Below are 14,565 nucleotides of genomic sequence, written 5' to 3'. Positions count from 1 at the left end.
ACACACACACACGAGCTGTCACCATACGATGTTTACATTCTACCCTCTGACAGCCTCAACGTTAACATCTTCAGCTCTTATCACCCTGACTGTTCGAGCCATGCTAATAGTGATAATTCCTGATGATGTTTGTTTAATTTGACTTCATGTTTACGGTGATGAGCTCCTTCCAATCAGCCGAGCTTGATCACCTCCTTTCTGTTGAAAGGAGAAGCGGTTGCCTAGTAACAGCTTCTTTTAGAGATGGTAAAAGGACTGTTGTATCAGAGTTGAGAGGATAATAATTACCATCTTTCAGCCAATCAGAGTCAACCACTGATAATATTGCCTCTACTGCTGCACAGTAGCCATTTATTCTATTTGTGTTCTGATTTTCTTCACTTTAACTCAAATGACTTTATGCCCACTGAATCACAAGAATGGAAAAACAGGGTGGCCTGGAGATGAGTCACACATGTGAAGTGGTTCAAGATGATAGGATATAAGAAAAGAGGTTATGAAATAGAGAAGCTTCTAAAATGAAATCACACATAAGTATAAACTAATAAATTAATTAAGAAGTGCTTTAATAGTCAAAAATGAATATTAAAAATGAAAAAGTTAAACATACATGTTTTAGACTTTAGTGTCATTTACTGGACTTTTATATGCCCCAGGTTAAGATCCAGTTCAATTTGTGAAGCTTTAAATGTGTCATTTTTGTAATTATAAGTAAAACTGTTTAAAAAATTATAATGTATGAATATGAACTTCTTTTTTGAAAAAAGTGATTTTTATGGAATTATTATTATTATTATTATTATTATTATTATTATTATTATTATTATTATTATTATTATTGCATGAAATCTGATTACATAAATGTCAAATTATGATTTTTGTCTCTTTTCTGTGCTTGTCGTCAGAACTTGGTTGTATTACAGCTTCTCACAGGCAGAGGGCGCTGCTCTGTTGCACAAAAGCCTCAGAAACCTCTAACCAGATATTCAGTTTGTTTCTATGAAAATGAATAAAACTAATTATTTCCTAAGTGAACTGTATCTAATTAGTCATTAAAACAGCTTTAACAACTTGATCATACTTTTTTATTTTTTTGTATTCATTTTATGCAGCTGCACATTGCGATCAGCAAAACGAGCGCCAAAGTATTTGTTGACTGCAAAATGGTTGCAGAGAAGTCAATCAGCGCAGCAGGAAACATCACCACGGATGGGATGGAAGTTCTGGGCAGGATGGTTCGCTCCAGAGGAAACAAGGACAACTCCGCACCGGTGACTAAATCATTTACATCAGCACAAAATCAGGAACTGGGTTCCATGTATTTATTTATTTGTTATTATTTACTAAGTCAGTCATTTTATTAAAGTTTGTTAGAAAATAAATGTAGTCTGTTACTAAATTATATTTAAACAAAGTCCTTCTAACTGCATGAAACAAAGTAATCTGTAATGCTGGAATGTAACTTCAACTAAATCTGAGCTCCATGTGAGCAGAGTTCATGGTCTTCCCCCCATCAGGCCTTTAGTCATCACCGATCCCTCTGATTCGTTCAAACTCATCTAAACAAAAGTCTCTAGCTTCTGGCTATGTGCCTTGTTTAAGTTCATTCATCTTTTTTGACACGTTTGATTCGTATAATCTCACTTTAAAGACAGATTTCGGACACAGTGACTCTTCTTTTTCAAGTGTAGGTGTATTTGTCTGAATCTGAATCATTCGTGTGAGAAAGCGATGCTGAGCAGCCAGAATGAAGAACATTAAAATCCGAACCACAGATGGGAGGTGAGACACGTTCTGATAAAACGTTGTTTGCACAAATGACAATCATCGCCATGGCTACGCTAGAAGAAAGGGAAGTTAAAGATAACTTATTTTTCTTACAAAAGTGAAAACAAATATTTTCACGCTCCTAGTGTTTTTAAAAACCCCATGAATTACAAAACAGCTGGAATGATTACGGTAACTGGCTTGTATTGGATGTAGCACCTTCTAGAGTCCCCAATGCACTTTACAACATTCACCCATGCACACACACATGCACACCCTGGTTAATTTAAATGACTTATTTAAAGTTTTACATTTCACTCGATTTAAATAAACAGTTGGAAATGACCAAAATCAGAAAAAATGTTTTAAAATAAACAGTAAACCAACATTTTATTCATTTTAGCTCATTTTTTTAGTTTAGTTTATTTCAAACAAAGAAAAACATAATTTTTTAAAAATACCACAAACAGAAAAAATACATATCATCATCCCCTTTTCTTCTTCTCTGTTTGAAAAGGAGTAGGCTGAAGTGGAAACCTATATATCCCTACCCCTTTCTACAAGTAATTTTGACTTGTTTACTAAATCTAACACAAAGCCTACATTAAAACAAACAAAATGGTACAAGTCACCAAAAAACCACCAAACCATATGGAAAAAAAACAAAAAATGAAAAAAAAACATCTTTTTACAATTGATACAATTTACTTTTCCTTTAGAAATTTAAGAACAAACATGGATTAAGATAGATTACGTCACTTGAAAATTATTCAATAATCTTTATTAGCTGATAATAATATTCACAAGCTTGACACTCGTAAATTCCGAAACATCGCTGTAAAACAGTCCAGTTGTGTGTTATAAAAAAATCAGAATTTAATTTTGTGGAGTTTTGTAATTTATTGATGCCTTGCTTCTTTCCTCCTGCAGTTCCAGCTCCAGAACTTTGACATCATCTGCAGCACCTCCTGGGCCACCAGAGACAAGTGCTGTGAACTCCCTGGCCTGGTGAGGTCAAAGTTCATGTCTGTTTAAACATGTTTTCTCCTCGGTGCTGTAGCCTGTCTGCACACAGAATACATTTGCATGGATTAGTAAATAGGGAACATCCTGCTAAATCTATGTTTATTGTTTTAAATGCTGCTAATTTTTATTTGATGTTAAGCTTTTTCCTGTTTCTGCAAGAAGCTTTTACTTTGTCACGTAAATGCGTCTTACAGTTGCATTTATTCCACCCCTCCACGTTCTTTTATTGTGTCAAATTTTATACCATTTCATGAGATTATGCTTCTTTATTTTTTTTTCTTTCTTTGCCCGCATCACACCATCTTCATTCAGAGGAAGGAGGTAGACTGCCCAGCCCTGCCTAAAGCCTGCACCTGCACACAGGACAGCAAAGGCCCCCCTGGTCCTCCTGGAGTCCCAGTGAGCTTCACACAAACACTCAGAAACTCAGAACAGTGAATTCTGGTTACTCTGCAACTGTTTTTGTGTTCAAATAAATCATTTTGAATCTAAACAAGAATGCACCAAAAATTGGTGACACCATAATCTGTTTTCTTGCATTTAGAGATAAAATCAGTTGACTTTTCATTTTCTGTTTAGTTACCTTTATTTGTTTTTCATCTTTGTGGATCCATCCGTCCATTTCAGACATGATTTGCTTCTAGAGTTAGCCAAACTTCTGTTTCTAATGACCCGTTTGGTGTTTCTAACAGGGAGGTCCTGGAATCAGAGGAGCCAGAGGGGACCGAGGAGAGCCGGGCCCCGTCGTAAGTTCCTTTTTTTTTAAAAGCCACCGCCGTGTGGACGAATGAGCTTAAATTGGTTTATGTCTGGATAAAACCAGAAGAAGCTGCTGATGTTTTTTTGTTCTGATGTGGTTGACTCGTGTAGCAACTACTGACTTTTTATCTCACACACACATACACACACAGGCACAACATATTATTGCAGGATATTTTCTCTGACCTTTGTGAGATGAGAGGAACATTCACAGCATGTGCACGAGGGTAATGTTAGTCTTAGTAACGTGGATTTTTGTTTCATAAAGTAAAACATCCATAAAGATAAAATTATGAGACAAAACGTGCCCAAGGTCCATGCAAATGATCTCATTAAAAAGAAATATTACAGATTATTTGGTGGAAAATTCAGAGCAACATTACAGATCTCACAAAAAATTTAAATTATACAGACCTCTACTGAAAAATAATTGTTGCAGGTTTTACTTGGAAACATGAGTCTGTTTCTGCAATCTGGTGCAGCTTTGATCTTATCAAGGTCATTCAGATCAGCTCTTATGATCCTTGCAGACTTGCTGCCATGCAGGTTAATCACATTCTTCCTCTTCCTCGGCTGGATTCTGTCTCCTTCATTTGCTTTGCCTTCAAGAATTTATTCCATAAAAGATTAAGCAGAAGGAAACGATGTGATGACCCGAGAGTTCAAACACTTTTTTCTTTGTCAGAATGTCTTTAACCCTCTCAGGCTCAGAATAAGTTTTGATAAAAGGAAGAACAACTAAGTCCTTCAGAGGTACTTCTACTTCTGAGTTAAAAAATGCTCATGAAATACGTATGTGGAGTAACCAGGTAGGTAGGTTTTAATGTTGCAAATCTGCAACGCCTGCCTCAAGAGGGTCTAAGGAGCTTTGAAAGAAAAGCATCTGGACTTCTTTGAGTTGCTTGAAGACGTTTCACCTCTCATCCGAGAGGCTTCTTCAGTTCTAAGGTCAAATGGTGGAGAGTCCCAGATTTAAACCCAGTGGGAGTTTCCCCCCGAAGAGGGAACAAAAGACCCCCGATGATCTTCTACATAAACACATTGAGGGTGGGTGTGGGTCCTATTCAGCCAGAGTTTCGGGTGAGCTCATTGTGAAGCCTGGCCCCACCCTATCATGTGAATTCCTGAGGTCAGATGGCCCAGGATATGCGTGGGCGTTGAGGCATCTGGGAAGGGATCTCAAAACTGGATTATAGATGCAGACAGTTGGTGTCGTAAACCACCGCCTCTGTTCAAAGATGGTTGCTCACAGTGGACATAAATGGCTTCCTTTACTCCTCTTTCAACCCATCTGTCCTCTCTGTTCAAAATGTGAACGTTGGCATCCTCGAAAGAGTGACCTTTGTCCTTTAGATGCAAATGGACTGCTGAGTCCTGTCCCGTGGAGGTGGCTCTTCTATGTTGTGCCATGCACTTGTGAAAGATGAGTAAAGGAAGCCATTTATGTCCACTGTGAGCAAAGCAACCATCTTTGAACAGAGGCGGTGGTTTACGACACCAACTGTCTGCCATCTATAATCCAGTTTTGAGATCCCTCAAGATCAGGGGGTCTTTTGTTCCCTTTTCGGGGGGACACTCCCACTGGGTTTAAATCCGGGACTCTCCACCATTTGACCTTAGAACTGAAGAAGCCTCTCTGATGAGAGGTGAAACGTCTTCAAGCAACTCAAAGAAGTCCAGACGCTTTTCTTTCAAAGCTCCTTAGACTACAATGACCTGGATGACTGAGAACCTTCACAGACATACTGCCTCCAGAGGGTTAAAACAAATTTCATCCTCTTTGGTTTTTCTGTCTCTCACCTTAAATCTTGAGGTTTTGTTTCTGACTTCCTGTTTCTTTCTAGGTAAGAATTTATAGAGGAAGTAAAATCCAAAGAAAGAACGTTGTAAGAACGATCGAACTGTGAACCCAATGTAGTAATTAAAGAATGCTTCATTTCACACGCTTGTAAAATAAAGGCTTAAACACGGTCATAATCTAGACAATCTTGGAGTGACAAGGAAGACATTACCTCTTGAGCTTTACCTGTTGGCTTGCATTGGAGTATTAGAGGCCACACCTCACGAGGACAGTCGAGGGCTGCAGCAATACGCTCAAAGCTAGAAAATAGCTATCAACCTCGGTCTCTTTAAATGGTGGCGCCAAAACAATGCACTTGTGAATATCACACTTCTGTACATCAGGGCAAACAGTCTTAATCCCAGTAGGTCGTTCAGCGGTTTCCTCACTAGTCACAGTCTGGTCACGTTTTATCAGATGAAAGAGCAAAGAGGAAAACACGTAGAAATCTTTATCTTTTTGTGCAAACAAGGTGACAGGAGATCACTGTTTAAGTTACAAACTGCGTGAGATTTTGTGTTTTCAGTCGTTTCCCCGTTAGCATCGGTCAGATTTATCAGATGTTTACAAGAAATTAAGCTGATGAAACGTTCCAGATGTGTTGGTCTGGTGCATGTTAAAAACTTCATCACTCTTACTGGTGGAAATGAACATCTGTGCATTTGTTTAACTGGATTGATTTTAAAAGGATGAACATTAGAGTGAACAAACTAGGAATTGTTTTTGCACATGATGGCAATATTTTATTAATGTGTATCCAACTGAATATTACTAACAGGGATTGAACAAATTCTTAAAAACTGAGAAAACTGTTGCAGATTTAAGGCTCATTCTCAACTCAACTTTATTTGTAAATCGCGCCTTACAGGCAAAAAGATGCCACCAAGGCGCTCCACCGATCAAGTAAAAAACATAAAACATTAAGTCCAGAAAATAAAAATATTGTATCACAAGATACAGATAAAAATACAGTGAGTACACAGATTGCTATAAGTAAAACAATAAAACTAGTTAGAAAGGTTAAAAGACAGACTATAAAAATATGTTTTTAGCCTTGCCTTAAAAACCGCAACAGAGGTGGAGGCCCTTATGCTGAGAGGAAGCTCGTTCCAAAGCTTAGGACCTGCCACAGCAAAGGCCCTATCACCACACCACGTGTCTTAAGGCACAATCTTGGGACCGAGAGGAGCATGAGGTTCTCCGAGCGGAGTGACCGTGCAGGGGTGTACGGTTGAAGCAGTGACACCAAGTAAGGAGGGGCCAGACCATTTAACGTTTTAAAAACCAATAAGAGTATTTTAAAACAAATCCTTACATCAACGGGCAGCCAATGAAGCGCAGCCAGGACAGGAGTAATGTGGTCCTACTTGCGCCTGCCCTCTAAAAATCTGGCAGCAGCATTCTGGACCATTTGCAACCTCGCTATTGAGCCCTTGCTCACACTGAATAAAACAGAGTTGCAGTAGTCCAATTGCACCGTAATAAAAGCATGGACCACCGTCTCAAGATCATGACTTGACAAAAATGGTTTGATCTTTGCCGACTGACGAAGGTGGAAAAAGGAGGAGGAGATCACTCCATTGATATGGGTATCAAAACTAAGGGCGCTATCCAGTTTAACACCAAGATTAGTCACCGATGTAGTCAGCTGGCCATTAGATGACCCACAGTCAGTTAGGGAAGAGTCACAATGTCTGCTTGGAGCAAACAATATAGCCTCTGTTTTCTGATCATTTAGGCTCAGAAAATGTTCACTCATCCAGATCTTTATCTCCCTCAAACAGTTAGCAAGAATAGAAATAGAGAGACCACTTGACGTGTTCAGAGGCAGGTACAGCTGACAATCGTCAGCATATAGGAGGAATTGAACTCCAAGCTCACGACAGATGTCACCTAAGTGCAGAATGTAAACAGAAAACAACAGAGGTCCCAATATCGAGCCAGGGTAGATCAGAGTACCCTGAGGATTAACTTCCCATCCTAACACACATTTTTCTATTTGTCAGGTATGACCTAAACCATTCCAGGGCTAACCCTGAAATCCTGACATAATGATGTAGACGGTGAAGCAGCACTTCATGATCTATCGTGTCAAAGGCAGCCGTGAGGTCCAGCAGAAGTAACAACACAGAATTACCGCTATCAGTCGCTAGATAGATGTCATTGAGCACTCTAACCAGAGCAGTCTCCGTGCTGTGTAGAGCTCTGAAGCCAGACTGGAAAGTCTCAAAAATGGCTTTCTCATCCATAAAAACCAAGAGCTGGTGGTAAACACATTTCTGTAGTACCTTTATTTAAGAATGGAAGTTTCAAAATGGGCCTGTAGTTTTCAGCCAGCGAAGCATCCATTCCAGGTTTTTTGAGCAAAGGTTGAATAACCGCCTTTTTGAGGTCGTCAGGGACTATACCAGAACTGAGCCTCATGTTAATTATGTGCAATATTAAAGGGGCGACTACTGGAAAGACTTCTTTAGAGGCGCGTTGGCATCACTTCATTCGGCGAGCCGCTCGGCTTAGCCTTCCCAGCGATCTTGATCAAATCATCTAGACTAATTTGTTCAAATGCCACCAAACCTCTGGTGGCAGTAACAGAACGGCCACATACCAGTGCCCTAGACATGGTAGCCCGGAGCGCAGAAACTTTCCCATTAAAAAAGTCACGGAACTCATCACACATTCCAGCCGAAGCCTGCACCACACAATGATCATTTAATTTCAGAACTGAGTCAATTGCTGTATAAAGTACTCTGGGGTTGTTTGAGTTTAAAGAAATGAGATTGGAACAATATGCAAATTTCGCAGATCTAACTGCCTCTTGGAATGATTTCCAACTGTCACGTAGAGCAATTAGGGAAACATGCAGATTATCCTTCTTCCGCTGTCTCTCGTATCTTCTACATGTCCTTCTTGCGGCACGAGTAGCATCTGTTGACCATACATTTACCGTATGCTTTCCCCTCCTGGGCCTTAACGGCGCAACAGTGTTAAGGATAGCCTCACAGGTCTCAGTAAAACAAGTAAGCAATCTATCCAGTGAGGACTCGTCTGATAAATCAAAGAAGGCTTGTTCAAACAACGAAGTGAAATGAGTTGCAGTGTCAGAGTTCACATGACGACTATACCTACTGGGGCCAACAGGTGCCAGCAAATTGCTATGCAGAGTAGTCTCAAATAATATCAGATTATGGTCTGAAAAAACCGCATCCTTAATAGTCAGATTATCTACTGAACACCCCAGTGATAACACAAGATCCAGTGTTTGGCCACATTAACCCACTGCGTAAAAGTCAACGAGTTCACAAGGTTGATGAAATCAGAGACTAAAGGTTTTCCAGGACAGCAGCTATGAATATAAAAGTCTCCCAGTAGCAATATCTGCTCGTATTTAGCAGCCCAGTTTGCTAGGACTTCTGAAAACTCCTGCAAAAAATCCTTATTGTAGTTCGGGGGTCTATATACTACAACACAGAGGATTGGTTGCGGATGACCAAGTTCGAATAAGCACAGTTCAAAACTGGTATTAGGAGACCAGGACTGCAAATGTTTCATCTTCAGATTAGCTTTATAAGTAACCGCCAATCCACCACCACGTTTAGTGGTCCTCGGCACATTAATTAAAGCACAGTCAGCTGGGATCAGTTCATTAAAAACCGCGGACTCACCAGGAAGAATCCATGGCTCCGTCACACAGAGGATGTCGAGAACATGCGTCGTAAAAAATTCATTCACAATGAATGTTTTGTTAGCCACAGACCTAGCATTGACCACGCCCCACCTTAAAGATACTTCAGAGCTGCTGATGGTGGAAGAAGCTCTAGTCAATGATCGGAGATTCCTCAGATTGGCTCGTCTCCGACTGAATCTCCGAAAGGGTGGGGAGCGCTTACCAAACTCCCATGAATTGCCGGCAACAGGAACGAGCCACGAATCCACCGGATCCTCCACACGCCACGGCGCCAGGAACCGAGTGGACGAACACAAGACCACTCGCGAACCGCCAGAAGAGGCAAACTTCAATGCTTTCAGCTTGACGAGCCGTCCACCCCGACAGCCTCTCCTCTTACGTTTCCTCCTAGCAGAGTGCGTAAACGGCGGTGTTTCCCAGCATGCCGAAAGGCCATCCAGTTCGGTGCCCATTCCTCTTTGTTATGATAGCGGGTCATCTCACAGATCCCGTATTTTGATCCGTTTATGGTTTTCATCCAGCTTCCTTCTTGAGTAATGTAAGCTTTGGAGTCTTTCTCCACTGACAACATTACATCCTTTCCCCAGACTCAGTAAATAAAACATCACAAGCTGTAAAACAAGAGTTTGTTATAATTTAAACGGAATATTTTCAACTTTATTTTTGTTTGTTTGTTATTCCATAACATTAATGGAGAAGCTTGTTTTTTGTTTAGGATAATTGAAAGATTTAATGTTTAAAATTTCATAGAAGGATCAAATGTTGCTGAAAATGTTTAAATGTTTGTTTGATTTTTATTGCATTTCCACTGTTACTTCTAAACAGTGATGAGATCTGTTGTGACTCTGATCCATTTGTCCACTGCCAAATATAATCCCGATGACTCTTTAATCCAACTGCCTCCAGACCAATCCAGGAGTCTCCCAGAATCTTTATTTTTTAGAAAGGTCCTTTAGTTTTAGCAAAAGCAGAAACGTATCTGTGGGGAGACTTATTATACAGTGGTACCTTTACAATATTAAATAATATTTATATTTAATTGTATTTGAATAATAACTTACATGTTTGTGTTTGTTGTTTACCGCCAGCAGATCTCCTCCTCTACTCTTACAGTCTTTGCTGCTTTCTGTCCAGTTTTTCATCTCAGTTGATGTGTAGAAACGTTCAGCTTCAAACCACTGCCAGTCTTTAAAAACAGAATATTATTAGTTTTGCTTTTGCAGCGTGCTTTAGGTATTTAAAAGAAACTTCAATCAGAAGGAAAGTAGAAGTTACCTTTTGAATATTTCTCATCTGTTTTCAGCTCCGTCTCATTCCCACATGTTGGTGAGCTGCTGTTGCTCGGGTGTTTTAGGCGTTCCATGTTCTGGTTTTGAAGTATGGAGCGGAGTTCCTGCATTGAAACCAGTAGATCTAAGGCAAAGCAATGAGGAAATTCAGATGAGCAATGAAAACACGTTTCCCTCCTTTTCTTCAGTTTTTGCTTTTGTTATTTCTAAATAAGTTAAGAAATCCTTACAGAGCAGGACACGGATTCCAGCCAACAGGACGAAGCACAGGATTCCCAAAATTAGAGCAACATTCCTGTAATTGATTCTTTTGAGAGATGGATGATGATTTGTAGTCTGAGATCCTACAAAATAAAACAAAGACTTAGTTTTATTTTAGATTTTTACAGATTAAGAAAAAAATGTGTTTGATAATATAAAGTTGTAGCTTTTCACCAATGGAAACTTCTCAGAAACTGATATTGAACGCATAAAATCAATAATGTAACAAATAAGCTAAACGAGCTGGAAAGCCTAAAGAGTTTTTAGTTGAGTTGATCAAATGAAAAAATATATTCAATGTCTTTTTATACATTTAAATTTAATGAAAGCTAATTCAAAAAGAAATTAGGATGTGGGATGAAATTTTTTAAAAAATAAACTAACGTGCATTGATGAAGTCACTAATAATAAAATATTTATATTCTTTTAGATCTTGATGTATAAAGATTTGCGTCATCGGCAAATCTGAAAATAAAACATTTACATCTTTAGCAAAGGTTTATCAAAATAAAAAGTATATTTATGGTTATTAATTAGAAAACGATGTGATAAAATTCATGTGTCATAAATATTTGTCACCTTCATTCTGCTCTGACGGACGTACGTGACGATCAGACGTAGAACCTAAACTCTCCTAGATGTCCACCACTTTTTCCACTCTCTCTCCTGAGTCGTCCCGGACTCCTTTACTGAATCTCACCTTCATGATTCGATCCGGGTCCTCGTAAATGTTGCAGGACATCTTAAGGTCGCTGGTAAATGAGAACTTGTACTCCAAAAGTTTTTCCCCTGTTCTAACACGCAAATATGTCTCGGGTCATTTATCTATTTGAACATGAATAATCTGATACTGCTACATGAGGTTTCTTGCCCAGGTTCTTTTACCTCTGTTTGCACTAAACAGATAGACAGGAAGCACTGAGGAATTTACAGGGAATAAAAATATCTATTTTCAATATATATTGGTTTTTGTCTCAGGGCTGAAACGTTTTTTTATTTTTTGTACGTAATGACCAAGTAAAAATATATATGTCGATGGTGATGACAGAATAAATGTTACAAACAGAAACAAAGAGTGATATCTAAATGTGAATGTATTTTATAAAGATGCTTGCCAATTTAGTTTTTCACTATCTGCTGCTCATCAAAATCATCACTTCCTGTTTAGTTCTTGTATCACTGCAGCTATCTCCTCAACGGCATTTCACATTACCACAGTTTTACAGGAAGTGAAGCAGAGGAAGTTTTAGGTATCAGTCAATATTCATTCGTTCCATTTAGCTGCAGCTGCATCACCAAAGTATTTTAATCATCTATTAAAGTGCATATTGTGTACCAGATGACTAGAAGAACCAAAGTAGATCATATTGGGATCTTTCACATTGCACTATATATATATATATATATATATATATAACTTATTTTAGGTAAATGTACTTATTAATAATAATGATGATCAGAAGAAGCTTTGTTTTAAGTAATAAAGTGGTCGGTGCAAATGTAGTTGAGAACCATGAGCTGAAATAAAAGCAAAGTAAACAGGCATAGTGTTGAAGTTTGAGAGAGGAAACTGAACTGATTGTTAGATCGCATCGATTTTGCAAAACTAGCAAGCCGTAACCTCCCCTTCTCACAACAGAAATAGAGGAAGACAACAATCTGCGTTACTCTGAACCACCTTTTTTGTGTCATTCCAGTTTGTTTGTGGGCTATGAGTTCTGGTTTCCTGCCACTTTTATTTTTACTTTTCCCATTATGCAGATGGGAAACGATAAGAGAAAGCGGGGGTGACATCAGAGAGGGAAGGGTCAGGAAAAGAGAAAAACAGCCCCCCTCCCCCACCCCCACCCACCAATTCCGCAGCAGCGGTAAGAGTTGGGGTTGGGATTCAGGAAAAACACCTCAAGCATTAAAGCACATATTCAGACAATCTCAACAAAAATCACAAGTGACAGGTGGGAGGGGCAGGGATCCCCTTTGAACCAGGAGGGCTTGCACTCATCTAGCATGCAATCCAATCTCTGCTGCTCCAAGGTGTGGAGGAGATTCAGAGAATGAAAATTAGAGCATTAAGTCCAAGGTGGTGTGTGTTTTATGTGAGACGTGCGAGTGTATTCTTGCATGTGTAATGTGTCAGTGATTTGTGGTCCTGTGATCTTTCTCCTAGATCACCACCGATACAGGCAAGGCAAGGCAGCTTTATTTGTGTAGCTCCTTACAACAAAACCGACCAGTTATTCACAGAAATGCATTAAAAACAATACACAACATAAAATTGCAATTTAAACTAATGCTTAAGAACTAACACTAAATGACTTGCATGCTGAGTTAAAAGCCAAATCATAAATATTGGTTTTCAAAAGAGATTTAAAACCAGACAGTGAAGAGGCCGACCTAACGCTCAAAGGCAGCACATTCCAGAGCCTAGGGGCTGCTACAGAGAAAGCCCTGTCATCTCTGAGCTTGCGCCTTGTTTTGGAGACTTCCAAGAGCATCCTGTGAGCTGACCTCAGAGACCATGCAGCGAAGTAAAAAACCAGTAGCTCAGAGAGGTAATCCGGAGCGAGGCCATGCAAAGATCCAGGAGGTCACAGTACCGTGTGTGGAGTAAGGCTAAGGAGAGGAGCAGAACACTGTCTATGTATCCATTTCAGTGTTTTGACATCTTTGGCCTTCAAGGCCACGTAGGGGAGCCAATATTGGATTACAAAATTGTTTAGGAACAGTCAAGAGATAAATTTACCTCTTTGCCTTCAGTCCTTGCCAATTTCAAGAGCACCAAACGGCCAAATCAGGGGTTTTGTTTCCATCCAGCCGAGCTGCTACTTTGTCCATGTTGGTTTCCTTTCTGCATGCCATTTAAGAAAACACAGCCAGATTACTGCTCAGAGCACCTGGGTCGCAATTCATCTTGAGCAACGTCTGAGTATGAGGATTCAAAGAACGGCAGATACCTTTTCGAGGCTTGGGAGAATGCCAACAGCTCTCATCAGCTCCAAAATCTTCAGATACACCAGGTAGCCATGAGCTCCAAACATTAGGAACCTAGTAATCGTGAACCCAGACACGTAAACATCTTCCAAATCCTCCGTGGAAAGCACTGAGAGGGACATCATTTTCCATTTTTTCCAGGAATCCATCACCCAACCGGGTGCCCTCTGTCCGAAACTGATGGAGCTCTCGTCACCATTCTTTAAGTAGAAAAAACTTATCAACTGCATTCAGAGACCAGCTCACCAGATCCATGGTTTGGAAAAATCCAGAAAGAATGCAGAGAGGTGCTTTGGTAGAGAGCACAGAGAGCAGCAGGATGATGAGGAAGAAGAGGAAAAAGTTCTGCCTCTCTCGACAGCAAGCAGAAAACTTATTCCAGGAGGGGAAGGGGAGCAGGGGAGTTACAGCTGTTCAAATTTCAAAATCTCCTCCTGCTCTCCATAATAACGTCACATTATGGACCCCAGCTTTAATGGATACTTAAATGAAATAATAATACCAAATCAAATAAACCCTCAAACTGACCCATGTAAACTGATCTTTCTATCTCTCTTTCTGTTCAGGGGCCAGCTGGACCAGTTGGAGACACAGGTGTACCCGGGCCTCAAGGACCTCCTGGACCACAAGGACCAAGTGGGCGCTCCATTATCGGACCCCCGGTAGAACACATGATCAACTAGATTCAGCTTCACTATGTTTTGTGTTCATGTATGTTGTTCTTTATCCGCAGGGGTCTATAGGAGAGAGAGGGCAGAAAGGTGATATCGGCCAACAAGGCCAGCAGGTAACATCTTTAATGATCTCCATTGTTAGCTTACCTGTGTAACAATGTTTTTTATAATTAGACTAAATTAACATTTCGTTTGTAGAAGTCAATTGTAAAAAGTTGGTAAAATGAGCTTTACCAGTACAAGTTTACTGTTTAAATGTGGTGTTATTTTTTG

The 14,565-nt window shown here is 39.8% G+C and overlaps 1 protein-coding gene across 4 annotated transcripts in view; it reads left to right on the top strand.

Moving 5' to 3' along the window:
* The window catches only part of LOC107394420 (collagen alpha-1(XIV) chain), a 260,498-nt gene that overhangs the window by 233,753 nt on the left and 12,180 nt on the right, over positions 1–14,565 (top strand). For all 4 annotated transcript variants that reach the window (XM_054744996.2, XM_054744994.2, XM_054744993.2 and 1 more), the window contains 6 exons: positions 1,113–1,271; positions 2,698–2,775; positions 3,106–3,192; positions 3,486–3,539; positions 14,185–14,280; positions 14,352–14,405. In XM_054744996.2, the coding sequence (XP_054600971.2) occupies positions 1,113–1,271; positions 2,698–2,775; positions 3,106–3,192; positions 3,486–3,539; positions 14,185–14,280; positions 14,352–14,405 (528 nt within the window). The remainder of the gene's footprint in view (positions 1–1,112; positions 1,272–2,697; positions 2,776–3,105; positions 3,193–3,485; positions 3,540–14,184; positions 14,281–14,351; positions 14,406–14,565) is intronic.

The sequence above is a fragment of the Nothobranchius furzeri genome, chromosome 19, assembly GCF_043380555.1.
Source record: "Nothobranchius furzeri strain GRZ-AD chromosome 19, NfurGRZ-RIMD1, whole genome shotgun sequence".
NCBI lineage: Eukaryota > Metazoa > Chordata > Actinopteri > Cyprinodontiformes > Nothobranchiidae > Nothobranchius > Nothobranchius furzeri.
This window is presented reverse-complemented; position numbering and strand designations above follow the sequence as displayed.